Source organism: Vigna umbellata, chromosome 2, assembly GCF_029865625.1.
Source record: "Vigna umbellata cultivar VRB3 chromosome 2, Vumbellata_1.0, whole genome shotgun sequence".
Classification (NCBI taxonomy): Eukaryota; Viridiplantae; Streptophyta; class Magnoliopsida; order Fabales; family Fabaceae; genus Vigna; species Vigna umbellata.
Window position 1 is genome coordinate 42,599,356 of NC_142166.1, and position 14,779 is coordinate 42,614,134.

At 31.6% G+C, this 14,779-nt stretch overlaps 2 protein-coding genes across 2 annotated transcripts; both read left to right on the forward strand.

Moving 5' to 3' along the window:
- Positions 1-3,844: 3,844 nt before the first annotated feature.
- On the forward strand, positions 3,845-6,903 carry LOC124828438 (putative pumilio homolog 7, chloroplastic). The gene is made up of 5 exons (XM_047301724.2): positions 3,845-5,226; positions 5,364-5,526; positions 5,931-6,094; positions 6,273-6,528; positions 6,610-6,903. The coding sequence occupies exons 1-5, from the start codon at positions 3,845-3,847 to the stop codon at positions 6,712-6,714; spliced, it is 2,070 nt and encodes a 689-aa protein (XP_047157680.2). The 3' UTR covers positions 6,715-6,903.
- Positions 6,904-11,118: 4,215 nt separating this feature from the next.
- LOC124828439 (sugar transport protein 5-like) lies at positions 11,119-14,001 on the forward strand. The gene is made up of 4 exons (XM_047301725.2): positions 11,119-11,326; positions 12,196-12,515; positions 12,618-13,247; positions 13,369-14,001. Exons 1-4 carry the CDS (start codon positions 11,191-11,193, stop codon positions 13,798-13,800), a joined length of 1,518 nt encoding a protein of 505 aa, XP_047157681.2. The 5' UTR covers positions 11,119-11,190; the 3' UTR covers positions 13,801-14,001.
- The last annotated feature ends 778 nt before the right edge of the window (positions 14,002-14,779 follow it).

Below are 14,779 nucleotides of genomic sequence, written 5' to 3' on the forward strand. Positions count from 1 at the left end.
ATTCATATTTTCCAAAATGGGTAATTCTCTCCCACAAACAAAAAGTGTGGTCTATTTATGCATGCCCCTTCAACAAATGTTTGAGATATATTAGCCGATCTTTTTAACTGATTAATATTCTATTAACGAGCGAGCGCCAATTGTTAAAATTGTAGGAACAATATATCTCAACCAAAAGGAATGAATTAGTTTAAAACTGGTTTTAAACTTCTTGAAAATTCCTGGTGCATTAAATTGTTTTCAATGAACTTTTCAATCTTTTAAAATATTAAATTTTTTTGAAACAAAACAAGAGTTTAAATCTAGTATTCTTCCAAGAACCTGAACTAGAAGGAAATCCACTATGAGAAAGTGTCAAGATTATAAAATAAAAAATTCCAGAAGTCTAAATCTTTAACCAAAGCAAGAATTAACTCAACAATTTTCAGAATTTATAGTAAAGATAAAACCTAATACTTCAAACTCCTCTAATATCTTTTATTTGTTTTTTGAAGGCTTGCAACTTTGATTTTCTTGATTTTTTTTGTTTAAGATGTTCTTATATATTGGAAATATACTGACAATTTTAATCGATTAAATTATTTTCTTAATAGATTAAAATAGAATGCTAAGCATCCTTGTGTATCCAAACAATTTTAACAGAAAAGTTACTTAATCAATTACAACAAACTTATTTTTAACCGTTTTAATAATAAGTTAATAACATCTTACATTCAACATAAATTTTAACATCACATTCCTTTTAATACTATTTAACAACTTGTTAATCATGTAAAAAATATTTAAACACATTTAAACATCATTCAACGTCAGAAAAAACATATTAAAAGTAGTCTCAGTTTAAGCATTTGGATGACTTCCCTATCAACATAAAAGTCTCTTTTGAATAATTTCATTCTCAAAACTAAAAAAAATAAGAAACCCAAAACCCTTACTCACCTCCCTCATTCCTCTCAACCCTTTCTCTTCCATCTCTCTCACTCTATTTCTAAGTTTATGAGTTTTTCACTTGGGATACAGTAGGGTGACAGAAAATGTTAGAGTGAGAGAGGTGAAAGAGAAAGGGTTGAGAGGAATGAGAGAGGTGAGTAAGGGTTTGGGGTTTCTTGTTTTTTTAGTTTTGATAATGAAATTATTCAAATACCCTTAACCTTAAAACTTATAATCATGATATAGAACGATATTTTTGTTTACTAAAATTCGCTACATATTGTTAAAATGTACCAACTGAAAAACAGGATACGTGCGCAAATCCATATATATATATATATATATATATATATATATATATATATATATATATATATATATATAATAAAAAATAATTTTAGGATTTGGTTATTTGTTTCTGTAAAATAACTTTAAATACAAGAAAGCTTTAGATACTACATTAGATATGATAACATTTTTTCTTCTTTAACTCTATTTAATGATATATTTCTTTGGCTTATTATTTATATTCTAGAAGAGAACAGTGGTGAATTTTATAAAGTATTTTACTTTTTATGTATAATATTAATTTAATTTTTATCTTTATTGAATATTTTGAGTAAATATATATTTTTATGAAAAATTATATATGATTAAGAATAAATACGGTAACCTTTTCTTAAATAGTCAACTGAACTGAATTAATTAGTTGGTTTATATATTCTGTTAATAGATCTTATATCAAGGAGAAAATACTTTATATTTAACTGGTTTAATTCATATTGGGTAAAACAGTAATTTAGATAAAATTAAGTATGCTCACTTTTATGTCCATTACCAAATCACTTCCCAGATATCTCAAGGTCTTACATTTATTAATTATTTAAAATTTGAAATTGGAATTCTCTCATTTATAACTCTTTTATTCCTGTTTTATTGCTCTAACTTCTCTTATCAAAGTTAACAAAATCCTTAGCAAATATTTGTTTTAACAAAAAATATTTTTTTCATGAATTTCAAATACATAGCTAAAAATATCATTATTTCATCATTAAGTTATTTAATTAATTTTTTACCATTTTTAATTAAATAGAATAGTTATATTAAACAATATAGCTTTTATATAATTTTTTTGATCTGGATGTTACTGTTACAGGTCTTTTAAGCCATGGTTAGACTATTCAAGGTATATTTCATACAAAGGTATTTAAATAGGTTAATATTGGGCTTTAAAAAGTTACAATAATGTTAAATAATTAATTAGTTATTGTTAATATATAAGACTGACAAAATATTAAAATAAGTTCACACCTCTTTCTAAAATAAATAAGAATACATGTTAAAGAGTTATACAATCAAAGAAAAACCAAAATTTTCCGATGTGGCACATTAACAAAATAAAGACTCTTCTACATGCTGAAAATATAGATATTAGATTGCAATTCGATTCTTTACAAATTAATGACCAATTTGAGACTATGCACAATAAACATTGTACTTATTTTCCTTCACAAAAAACATTTAAATAAACAATAAATCAAATTAAAATAGACTCAGCTTAAAATTTCGAAGACATTAAATAAAAAATAAACAAAAATTTAATTGAATATACTTAAGCCTTACCTTAGAACTATTCTAAAAACTAAAGCATATTAAGTACTAAAAAGATTTCAAATATTCTTGATAAATCTTCATCTTGTATGTCCTCTATCAAAATAAAAAATCAATTCGTTATACATAGAAAACTACTTAAAAATATAACTCTGTTTATAAAATACAAATAAAAATAAAAAAATTTTAACTTTATTTCAAATTTACGGTCATACTAGAAATAAAGATAAGGAACTTATATTTTCTACTAGAATTTTTAGTATTATCTCTCTACTATGTTTTTAAAATACACTAATTTTAATATATTAAAATAATTAATATGTTTTAAAATATCAAATGAATATTTAAATACACATAAAAAATCATAAAAAAAAACTTAAGATAAAATCCAAATTCAAATATAATTTTCTTATGCAACATATAGTTATTACGATAAATTTACAAGCTTTTCTATATCTCTTTTAATATCTTCTTCCAATTTAAGTATCACATCAAACTTCTAAAACAACTTTATATAAGTATGTTGGCGTGTCGGGTGGAAGAATGACCTATTATTTTGATTATTTTGAAAATTACCGCGATATTGTTTAAATCAAACTTATTATAGTAAACATGTTACTAATATTATTTTGTTTGTTTTCCCAATGATATTGTAAGTTTTAGTGCTTATTATAATTTAAATAATCTAAATTGTTACTATTATGAATATGAATATATAGATTTATTATTTGGAATGTGAATTTATTCTATCGCATATTTGTTTATTATTATTTTATTTTTCCAAATTTTAACGAACACAATAACGCATTATATTATATATTATATATTTAAAAATTAGTTAATAAGATTCGTGTAATATTTACAGATAACCCAATAAACTTGTTTTAGCTTCCAATAACAGAATTGAAGTTAAATTTGCCTTTTATATTAAACAATAGAAAGATAATTTGAATTATTGATAAATCTTAACAGAATAAATTCAGATTAAAAAAGTCAAATTTATTTGATTAGATTCTGTTAATAAAAGGAAATAATATGGAAGATATATATAAATATATTTATGGAGAAAATAGGATGAGTTTTACTTGATATGAGGATATAATATAAATAGGATTAGGGTAATAAAAAGTTTAAAACTAGTGAGTGCTTTGCTAAACCTGTATCAGTCATTGGCAGTGTAGCAATCGAAATCCTATGGAATCAAATCCACCTGATTCATAGGCACTCTCTTTGCTGAGTAGTCTATACTTTCTAATTCTGTTTCACTCTTTTTCACTTCAAAACAACAAAAAAAACCTGAGTCATGGAGGCACACATCGTAAACATGTCAGAGGACAAGAGAGGCGCGGCAGCAGAAGGAGGAGAAACGAGGTTTGTTGCAAATCCCGATGCATCCAATTCCACACCAACCTCCACACCACTATCCTGTCTCCGCGTCCTTCACCCTGACCACGTGGCTGTTGGGTCCCCCATTACCAGGGTTCCTCCATATTCAGCAGCACCTCCCTCTCCCAAATTCTGGGTGGACCATCACCCTTCCACTCTCACTCACACCCACACCAACTGGGCCCATGATTCCTCACTGATTTCCGATTTCTCCAAAATGAATCTCCTCGATCAAATCCAAACCGATGTGGACCCCTGTCCTTATTTTAATCAACCAGGAACCCTTCCAAACCCGTATGATTCTGGTTTCAATGAAACAGAAAACCTTCCATGCCATCCCCATGTCAACAATGCCCGCTTGTTCAATGAACAAGGAATTCTCCCCTATCATGTTAACAATTCGGCTTTGTTCAACGGGACGGAGAACCTTCCTTATCACCACCATGTTAACAACGCCGGATTGTTCACTGAAACCGGAACCCTCCTCCCCTATCACCACCATGTTAATAACGCTGGAGTTTTCGATAAAGGTCACACTTTTGACACTCCAGATGATCAAGGTAACCTTCTGTATCATCACCCCGTGGACCAGAGGAGGAATCAGTTACAGGCCACAAGTAGTGGCAACTATCCCATTCTTCGTGATCGTTATATGGCTCCACATTCTTCCGGAGGGTTCAATAGCTTCGTCAGGTTATCTTCTATTGCGGCTATGAATTGCAATGCTAATAATCCTTCGCATCATTATGTTTCAGCGAAAGATAAGACTGAACCTCCTCACTTTCTGCCTCCGAGGAGAGTGGGGGGAGACCCTGCGGCTTTTAGGTGTGACAATAGCATTATCTTGCAAGGGAGAGATTCAAGACACTGCTTTGAGAATGGGTTTGGTTCTTCTCATAGAAGGGGTCCTCCCCGTGACGAGTTTTGTGTGAGTGGCAGTGTTTCCAAGAACATTTTTCCTGGTGGTCCTTCTGGTCAAAACGCTGGGGAATTCTCACTGCCCATGCCACTGGATTATTATTCTGTGCCGGAGTCTCAGCGTTGCATTTACAACCTGGCAAAGGATCAGAACGGTTGTCGTTTCCTGCAGCGGAAGGTTGATGAGGGAAGCTTCGAAGATATGTGTGTTGTATTTGAGGGAATCATCGGGAGTGTTGTTGAACTTATGGTGGATTCTTTCGGGAATTATCTGGTGCAGAAGTTGCTCGATGTTTGCACCGATCATCAACGACTGCAGATTGTGCTCATGTTGACTAATCGACCAGGCCAGCTCGTTAGAATCTCTTTGAATACTCACGGGTATATTTCTTCATATTCTATAAAAAGTTTCTTCTTCTACACACACCAGTAGAAAAAATAAAATAAAATAAAATGAAGCAGGCGTTTTGTTTTGTTGCGTGGTTTGGCCACTGAGCTAACAGTGTCACTGTAAACAGCACGCGCGTGGTGCAGAAGTTGATTGAGACCCTCGATTCCGATGATCAAATTTCATTGGTCAAGTCTGCCATTCAACCGGGTTTTCTTGATCTTATTAAGGATCTGAATGGAAACCACGTCATTCAACGTTGCTTGCAATGCTTCAGCTCTCAAGATAACCAGGTATAACTCTCTCCTACCTTTTACTCTTCTAGTGTCTTATGTTGTTACATCATACTTGTGCATGTTCTTTGTAAAAATTGAATACGTTTTGAATTTATTAAACATTGTGATGAAATTATATTACAATGCAGTATAGAAAAGTATACTTGGATTGGAACAGTCATATCATCATCATATTATCCTTGGGATTGTCTAAAATGGAAATGGGACTTATTTTTATATGAAGATATCATATACTCAGAACGTGGATTCTTAACAATACGAACACAGTACTCATGATGTTCACGACAGTTTTCTTTCCATTGATATGGTAGTTGTGTATATTGGGCCGGATAACCCAAAACAGTGCTAGTATGTATATATTACTCATTGTTTGATATTTAAACATATCCTTTCTCTTGCAGTTTATCTTTGATGCTTCTGTGAAGTATTGTGTTGAAGTAGCTACTCATCAGCATGGATGCTGTGTACTGCAACGCTGTATTTATTACTCTATGGGTAAAAATCGAGATAGGCTGATCTCAGAAATATGCAAGCATGGACTTCTCCTCGCCCAGGATCCATTTGGGTAATTGAATCCATTTGATACGATAATTTTTTATTTGGACATCAGTATATTATTCATTTATATTAGAAATTGCCTAGTTTCTGTTGTAAATATTTTGTTGGTCATCCCATTCAAAAAGTTTCCTAATCTATCCATTGTTTTGATACACTGAGTTACACTCATAAATAATTTTTTGCAGAAACTATGTTGTTCAATATATTATAGAAACTGATACTCCAACTGCCGTAGCCAAAATGCTTGGTCAGTTTAAAGGGAATTATGTACATTTGTCTACACAGAAATTCAGCAGTCATGTGGTTGAAAAATGTCTCAGAAATGTTGGAGATACGAGGTCCAGGATAGTTCGAGAATTACTGGCTGCCCCTCATTTTGAACGACTTTTGCAAGATCCATATGCCAATTATGTCATTCAATCTGCTCTCACCTTCACCAAGGTTTGAAAATATTACTTGCACAGCATATAATAATAAATGATTGTGAGAATTCTTAATAATTACTAAGATTATGTGTGACAGGGCCTTCTGCATGCTTCTTTGGTTGATGCAATTCGTAATTACAAAATGTTGCGCTCCAGTCCTTTTTGCAAGAGGATTTTCTCAGGAAATTTGCTGAGGAAGTGATGCTTCACGGTCATATGTTGTTGTTTTGAATAGTCTTTTTAGTCTTTATCTAAGTCGGTCTAAGTATGTCGGTACTCAAACTAAAGGCATTGTCGTGTATTATTTCCTTGTTGTTGTGTGATGTATGGCACATTCCCTGGAGTTTCAAGTCAGGTTCTACGCTGTGTTTAATAAATATTTTAAGGATCAATTATTGGTTTTGCATTTTCATATGTTTATGTTTTCTTATATTTCTAAATCAATTGTTTTTTTATTTTTAAAGCTGCTCAATATTTTCTTTTTGATATTTTCTTTAAATGTTTATACGCAGTTAATTTATTGTTCGATTTTACCCACATTGGTTATACTATGCACGAATCATCAAATTTTTAATTTTATATTGTCATATTTTAAAATGAATATTCTTCATTATTATGATTCATAAAATATTTTTAAAAGGTGACATTTTTAATATATTTTATTCCTATATAATATTGAATTACATATAATTTCAATGGGAATATTAGCATTAAAGATTTTTACATAAAAGATTCAATTATTACAGTTTTAATGATTACGTTACATATTAGTTTTCCTTAATTTAATCTTAAATAATTTGATACTGATTCTAGTTTTACGCACGAAAAAATATAGATAAGAAGGCTCTGTGTGTGTGTATATATATATATATATATATATATATATATATATATATATATATATATATATATATATATATATATATATTAATTTGCACTAATGTTTGTATTGACTATGATTAAACATTTTTATTTATTATTTTATTAGTATTAGGATTTAGGGTTAACTAATTTATGTAAGAGTTCTTTTCTTTTTAAATTCCATTAATAAAAAAAAACTATAATAACACTTATAGAATTCATACAGAAGTTATTTTAAGATTATAATTTTTCTATTTATTCTCCAATTTGTTTATAAGAGCTTACTCGCTCCAAGTCTAAAATATTGAAGTGATCCTAAAGTGGCAGTGTTTGCTAAAGGATTCAAGTGTTTGCTTGACATCCAAAATTATGTTGAGCAGTTTCTAATTTTTGTTTTTCAAGTCTAAAAGTATATTGAACCAAAGCTGTAATAAGGGAGTAATACTTAATAAACTACTCTGTAAATTTGTATGGCATCCTGCAACGATTTGATGGTATCACAATGGGTGGATTTAACAGGGCCCAAAATTTCACCAGCCCTATTTGTTCTCGGTGTTTTAACTAATAATTGCTTGAATTTAGAGTGGTTAATAATTTTCTTTCACTTTTATAGGTCTATTTCTTCCTCACCCCATTTTTCTTCCCTGCCTTCCCTTAAAAATTACAAAATCTCAACTTTACCTTCTGTCAAAGTCAACCATAACCCTATTTTCCATTTCTATCATTTTCTCTTGCGTCTTACATTTAAATTTGTTCTAAGATAATGATTAAATTGTTTTATTTAAACAAAATTCCAAACAAAACAAAATATAAATAAAATGATTAAATTCAGATTTTTCACATTACACTTATTTCAATATAGATACGTTAAACTGTCACGTTACAGTTAAACTGTCACCTTACATTATCATTACTACTTGACATATTCTTATTTAATAAGACAATACTTTTTTGGAAAAAACACAAAATAAAATAAAATTAAAAAAACACTAAAAAGAAAAAAAAACATGACTATGATACATGAGTTGCGGTTATTAGTATTGTTTTAATGGAAAAAACTAAATTGCATCACATTTTCAAAAATGATGACCAATTGAAACCAATTAAAATCTAGTGACCTAATTGAAATTTTTGAACAAATGCGATGACCAACCGAAGATTTAAACCTTATTTTGTTCCTTTTATATGTTATCTAGACTGATTTGGGACTATTGTGGTATGAATTTATGAATTTTATGCAGGTTTGTATGTGGTACGTAACACATAGAAACATGCTATTAAAAAAAAGGCTTAATATCACTATTGGTTCCAATTTTTGTTAGCTTTGTTCGAAATGGTCATAATTTTTTTAAAATGTTCAATGTAGTCCTAAAGATCGTAATTTGTGTTCAATTTAGTCCTTATTGCAAACGCCGTTTAAATTGTTAACGGTCAAATGTCTAGTTGTGCAATCAGTGACACATCACTCTTGACACGTCATCATCATCTCCTACCTCCAAAAACTCTAATTTATCCCTACACATAAACCTAGCCACTACCTAACCCTAATCGTCGCCGCCACGCTCACGGCCAGCCACCATCTTCACACCTCCATCATCAAACATTTTCGAAACCTTAACTAAATGGTCGTGCCACCACCACTGTTGTTCATCTTCTCTGTTCAGCAACTACCCAGAAACACCACCATGACCATCTTCCCCTTCCTCCACCATGAATCGCCATCAACGTCTTGTCGTAAAAACCATGATTGTCGCAACGAGACAGCGAGCCATGCACAAGCTCATCTTCTTCGTCAAGTCTTCAACCTACAAAGGGAAATACAAAGAACAAAAAAGTTAATTGGAGCATAATCGCCGCCGAAAAGCGCCATTCTCCATCAATCTTCATATTCTCCAGTCATCGCAAAGCTACTCTTCGAATCTGCAAGTAGAAAGAAACCAAATCGCAGACAAGCAACCATGAGCCAGATTCGCATCGTGACGCTCCTGCATTTCGAAACCCATTCAATTTTCGCAGCGCAGGCATAAGGAAGCCTTTCCCCCTTGCATTTAGAAACCCTAATTTTTTGGGTGGGGAAGGGGCTGCCACGTGGTAGTCTCTCACTGGCTGTGCCATGTTTCAGTCAAGGTAGGTCAACAGTTAATTGACATGTCATTCATTGATTTAACGATTTAAATGGCGTTTGCAAAAATGACTTAGTTGAACAGAAATTACGATGTTTAGAACCACATTGAACATTTAAAAAAATTAGGACCATTTCGAACAAGCTAACAAAAATTGGGACCAACATTGGTATTAAGCCTAAAAGAAACAAAACTTTTTAAAAAGTGATATTCTATATAGGTTAATACTCCAACGATATAATAAACTTCACTTTTTATACTAATTTTAACTGATATAAAAAAGTGAAACTTCTTATACCAGTTGGAGCATTAACCGATATATAATATTAAACTTTTTATATCAGTTAGTTGTAGAATGGATTATATAAGAATTTATACCTCTTCTAGTGAACTTTTTATACCGATTTCAAAATGAGTATAAAAAGTTAAATACTCTTTATACCCCTTAATTTTACAATGGTTCAAAATTCGGTATAAAAAATCTTTTTAATTGGTATGAAAGACTTTTTTGCGGTAGTAACCAAAAACGTACTAGCTAATTGACTGAATTAAAAGAACTTAACAAAAATTAACTAATCAACGTAAAATATCCTATAAATTATTATTTTTCATTAGTTAATTAGATTCATAAAAGTAAATAAAAAAGTAAAATAACTTATTATTTAATTTATTTTCTATAAGTTAAAACTAAATAAATTTTAAAACAAAATAGAGCAACAAATCCTTTCAGTTCCACTTGGCATCATATGGAACTAACATAGAAAACACGATTTTAAAATGTGTCGAACAGGAATAAAATAGCAGAAAATTCTGAAGGAACTTTACATACATAAATAAATTGGTCGATAAATTTAAATTAGCAACGAATTTAATCAATAATTTTAAAATTTTAATTACAAACAAATATATTTTGATTTTTAAAATTTGTCGGTAAAATAAATTTCAATTATCTACCTATTTTATCGACGAAGAATTCATGATGATTTAATTTTTTTATTAACAAAGTATTGATCTATCGATAAATGTGTCAATTAACAAAGTAATTGAAATTTGAAGTTTGGTTTATGTATGTAGTGAAGGATTGATTTCCCCTGTTAAAACAAAATCCCGTTGATATGTAATAACCATTATAACAATAATTCACTATGGTTGAATTATTATAGTACTGTTGTTGACATGATGCATTATTTTAACTAACCTTGATTACAATACATGACTGTAGCATCGACAATTCCTTCCTAAATATCTTTATTTAGTGTCAATGCTTTATTTTACTTGCTGATAAATCTATCCAATCGTAAAGTTTACTGAAAAAAGAAACTGAACTACAGTATTGAAATATTATTTAAATGGTTATTAATCATGTTTTTACTAATGACATATTTAAACGAATGATAACAAATAAAAATAAAAGAGGAAATTAAAAAAAATGATGGATTTTAACTGGGTTTACGTGGTTAGTTAGATTAATTGCAACCGTCCAGTTAAAAGAGGAAATTAAAAAAGGTACTTTTATATACGGTTGCAGCACTGTTCACAACTACAGATAGATATGTAATTGCATCCATTTGAAGAAGCCATTTTGTTTCGTTTGGTTGAGAAACTTCCTTAGGCATAAATTGGGGACGCGCAAGTATCATCCACCCTAATAACCACTTGGAACCTGTAAAGCAGATCAATTAACAGAGCTGAAAATGGCCGTTGGGGGATTCACGGAGAATGCACTGCCGACTGCCTTCCACGGCGACAAGATAACACTCTCTGTTCTCATAACGTGTATCGTTGCTGCCTCTAGTGGACTCATTTTTGGATATGACGTTGGAGTTTCAGGTTTTTCTTCTTTTCGTGATGTGATTTGTGAAGGACTCACTCTTTTTCATATCTTCTATTATTAGATTGTTATTTTATTGAATAATAAGACTATTCATATAAATTTAATTAATGATAAAATATATTCAAATTTGGTATAGGAATGAATAATTATAGCACCAGGTATAATGTTATTTTACTGACAATGTGTTCTGAACTATAATAATTAAGAATATTTTGATAAAAATAATTAATATATGAAATAAAAAAAAGAAAAAGTCTTATAAAAAAAGGTTATGACGATTTTCAAAACAATATCCTACTTTTAGAGATGAATAGAGTATATAAATTATCTTGCTCATAAAATACTTAATAAGGAAACAAGAAATAAGAGAGAAATTAGGTATACGAGAAAATATAATATATTCATACATGATAATGATACGTGTTTTTTTTATTGAAAAAAAAAGAAAAAATAAACGAGAAGTTGCTATTTACCCACATAGTATTCTTGAACAAGTTCCACAGTTTCTTAGTATTTCTTATGTATTATTGCAACCAATAAAACCGATGTCCTGCGCAATTTAATTTCATCTTTGGTTCTCGTCCACACCTCTCAGTCGAACCAAAATAGTAAATCTACGTTTCTAGTTTCATCACTTTTTAATCTACATCCATTTAAGAATTACTTTTCATAATAAAATCTTATAATAAGATAATAATAATAATAGGCATAAATAAAATAATTTATGAAATTATAATTTAAGTGTAAGAGAAAAATGAACCAATTTTAGTTTGGAATAAAAAAAGTCCCATAAAACAGACTTTTTCTCAGTAGTAATTTATATAAAGTTGAGAGTGAATTTACCGAGAATGTTATGTAATTTCAGGAGGTGTAACAACGATGGTACCATTTCTTAGGAAGTTCTTTCCATCAATTCTACGAAATGCATCCGATGCGGAAGTAAATATGTATTGTGTGTATGACAGTGAATTGTTAACATTATTCACGTCTTCTCTCTATCTTGCTGGTTTGGTGTCATCTCTGGCAGCTAGTCGAGTAACAACAAAGTTTGGCCGAAGAAACACCATCATCTTGGGTGGGGCCATCTTTCTTGCTGGTGCTGCACTTAATGGAGCCGCACAAAATATTCTTATGCTCATACTTGGTCGTGTCCTTCTTGGCCTCGGACTTGGCTTTACTAATCAGGTTAGCTTTAACAGTTTTATCTGTCTCTACAATTTCAAAGTTCTTAATAATAGGTAAAAACATGATTAACCGTACGCATGGTGTGGTATGAATTTGGAAAAGGCTGCGCCACTATACCTTTCCGAAATCGCACCACCCAAATGGCGAGGTGCCTTCAACACAGGCTTTGAATTTTTCCTTGGAATTGGAGTGCTTGCCGCCGGCTGCATAAACTACGCCACGGCAAAGTACACCTGGGGGTGGCGGCTCTCTCTCGGCCTCGCCGTGGTGCCTGCTGCAGTTATTACAGTTGGTGGCTTTCTCATAACTGACACCCCGAGCAGCTTGGTTGAACTTGGAAAGATAGACCAAGCCAGAAAAGCCTTGCGCAAAGTAAGAGGTTCCCACGTTGATGTTGAACCGGAGTTGGAGGAGCTTATCAACTGGTCACGGAATGTGAATTCTGTGGAGCAGGAGCCCTTTATGACTGTATTTGAGAGGAAGTATCGACCTCACTTGGTCATGGCTGTTGCTATCCCACTTTTTCAGCAGCTTACGGGCATCCACATCGTCGCATTCTACTCACCTAACCTTTTTCAGTCCGTGGGATTGGGACACAGTGCAGCTTTACTTTCTAGCATAGTCTTTGGACTTGTCAACCTTGTTTCCATCATCGTCTCAACTTTTTTTGTTGATCAGTTTGGTAGAAGATTCTTATTCGTTACTGGTGGAATTGTCATGCTTGTCTGTCAGGTAAGTAAATATTAAGCATTATTTTGTCATAATTCTATATTAGAATACTATATAAATAAAATTTCGCTTTAATATTAATTTTGAGTTCTCACGTTGCATAATTGCTTTGGCCACTTTGAAGATTTCGGTGTCTGCTTTGCTAGCTGTGGTGACGGGTGTTCATGGTACAAATGACATATCAAAGGGTAAAGCCATGATGGTATTGGTGCTATTCTGCATTTATACTGCAGGTTTTGGTTTGTCATGGGGTCCTCTCACCTGGCTAATTCCAAGTGAAATTTTCCCCTTAAAAATCAGAAGCACTGGGCAAAGCATAGCAGTGGGGGTGCAGTTCATAGCACTATTTGCTTTATCACAGACATTTTTGACAATGCTGTGTCACTTCAAGTTCGGCGCCTTCTTGTTCTATGCCGTTTGGATTGGTTTGATGACCCTTTTCATTATATTTTTCTTGCCTGAGACCAAAGGAATTTCTCTGGAGTCAATGTACATCATATGGGGCAAACACTGGTTTTGGAAAAGGTTTGTTACAGGAGTAGCTGACCAACCATAAAAATTGTTAGCAGTGGAACTCCTTTCTGTAGCTTCTGTTTCTTAGTTGATAATTCTGTAGGTTCTGCTTACAACTTCTGATATCAGAGTACTAGATACAAGCAGTAATGTATGAAACTTATACAAATTCTGTGGAGAGCAGTCGATTGTGATTTTTTGGATGAAAAAACTATATTACGTCTATGAGAAAAACGCTTAAATCCATAGTGTGACTAAATCTATTCATTGTTCTGAAGTTTGTTAAATTGAAAATTTGAGATCCTAGAGAATACCATCATACAAACAAAGGTTTGACTGGTTAATCCTAGCAAGGACTTTCCAAATAACTACATGCTTTGATTTCTTTACATGAAATGTTATTCTTAGAAATTTTTTGTTGGTAGGGAAGAAAGAATATTTGAAGTGCTTCAATTCGTTTACAAAACAAAACTATGTATAATGATGATTATAAAATATTTGTATTAGACGAAAACAAATATTTTATAATCAATCATCTTAACTCTCCAAAAAAACACCCTGCGTGAATTACTTACATGTCATTCAGTTAATGGCAATACAAAAATTTTAACCCTCCTAATAGATCCTGCCCCACCTCTACTTACATATCCATCCGTAAAATTTCAAAAGATGATCTCATATCCATTGTGAGTAAGGTTTAATGAAGTTGACCTTAGTATTGATGTTCCCATGTGAAATGCACGACTTACTATATATCTGTTAATGTTAACAATTGAGTTCATGGTCGACTTGTTTTTAACTGTGCACATTATTTTCCATGATTATCTTGATCTTCCCTTCAGCATTTTTATATGATTCAACTGCCGCTTCAACTCCTGGACTACAAGGGTCTTTCAATCCAAAGTATTCCCAACAGTATTAGTTCTGTCTCTTCAAGCTTATTTGGAATTGTTTCAAAGGCTATTAAGTCAGCTCCAGCATCAACAAGAATCTTTACTCTTCCTATGAAAATCTTTAGTGTC

Bases quoted from the DNA above. Each gene is read 5' to 3' on its own strand.
- LOC124828439 (XM_047301725.2), top strand. From the start codon at position 11,191: ATGGCCGTTGGGGGATTCACGGAGAATGCACTGCCGACTGCCTTCCAC. The intron at 12,516-12,617 runs GTTAGCTTTAAC...AATTTGGAAAAG, and splicing joins GACTTGGCTTTACTAATCAG to GCTGCGCCACTATACCTTTC. The intron at 13,248-13,368 runs GTAAGTAAATAT...GCCACTTTGAAG, and splicing joins TTGTCATGCTTGTCTGTCAG to ATTTCGGTGTCTGCTTTGCT.
- LOC124828438 (XM_047301724.2), top strand. From the start codon at position 3,845: ATGGAGGCACACATCGTAAACATGTCAGAGGACAAGAGAGGCGCGGCA. The intron at 5,527-5,930 runs GTATAACTCTCT...TTTCTCTTGCAG, and splicing joins TCAGCTCTCAAGATAACCAG to TTTATCTTTGATGCTTCTGT. The intron at 6,095-6,272 runs GTAATTGAATCC...AATTTTTTGCAG, and splicing joins CTCGCCCAGGATCCATTTGG to AAACTATGTTGTTCAATATA.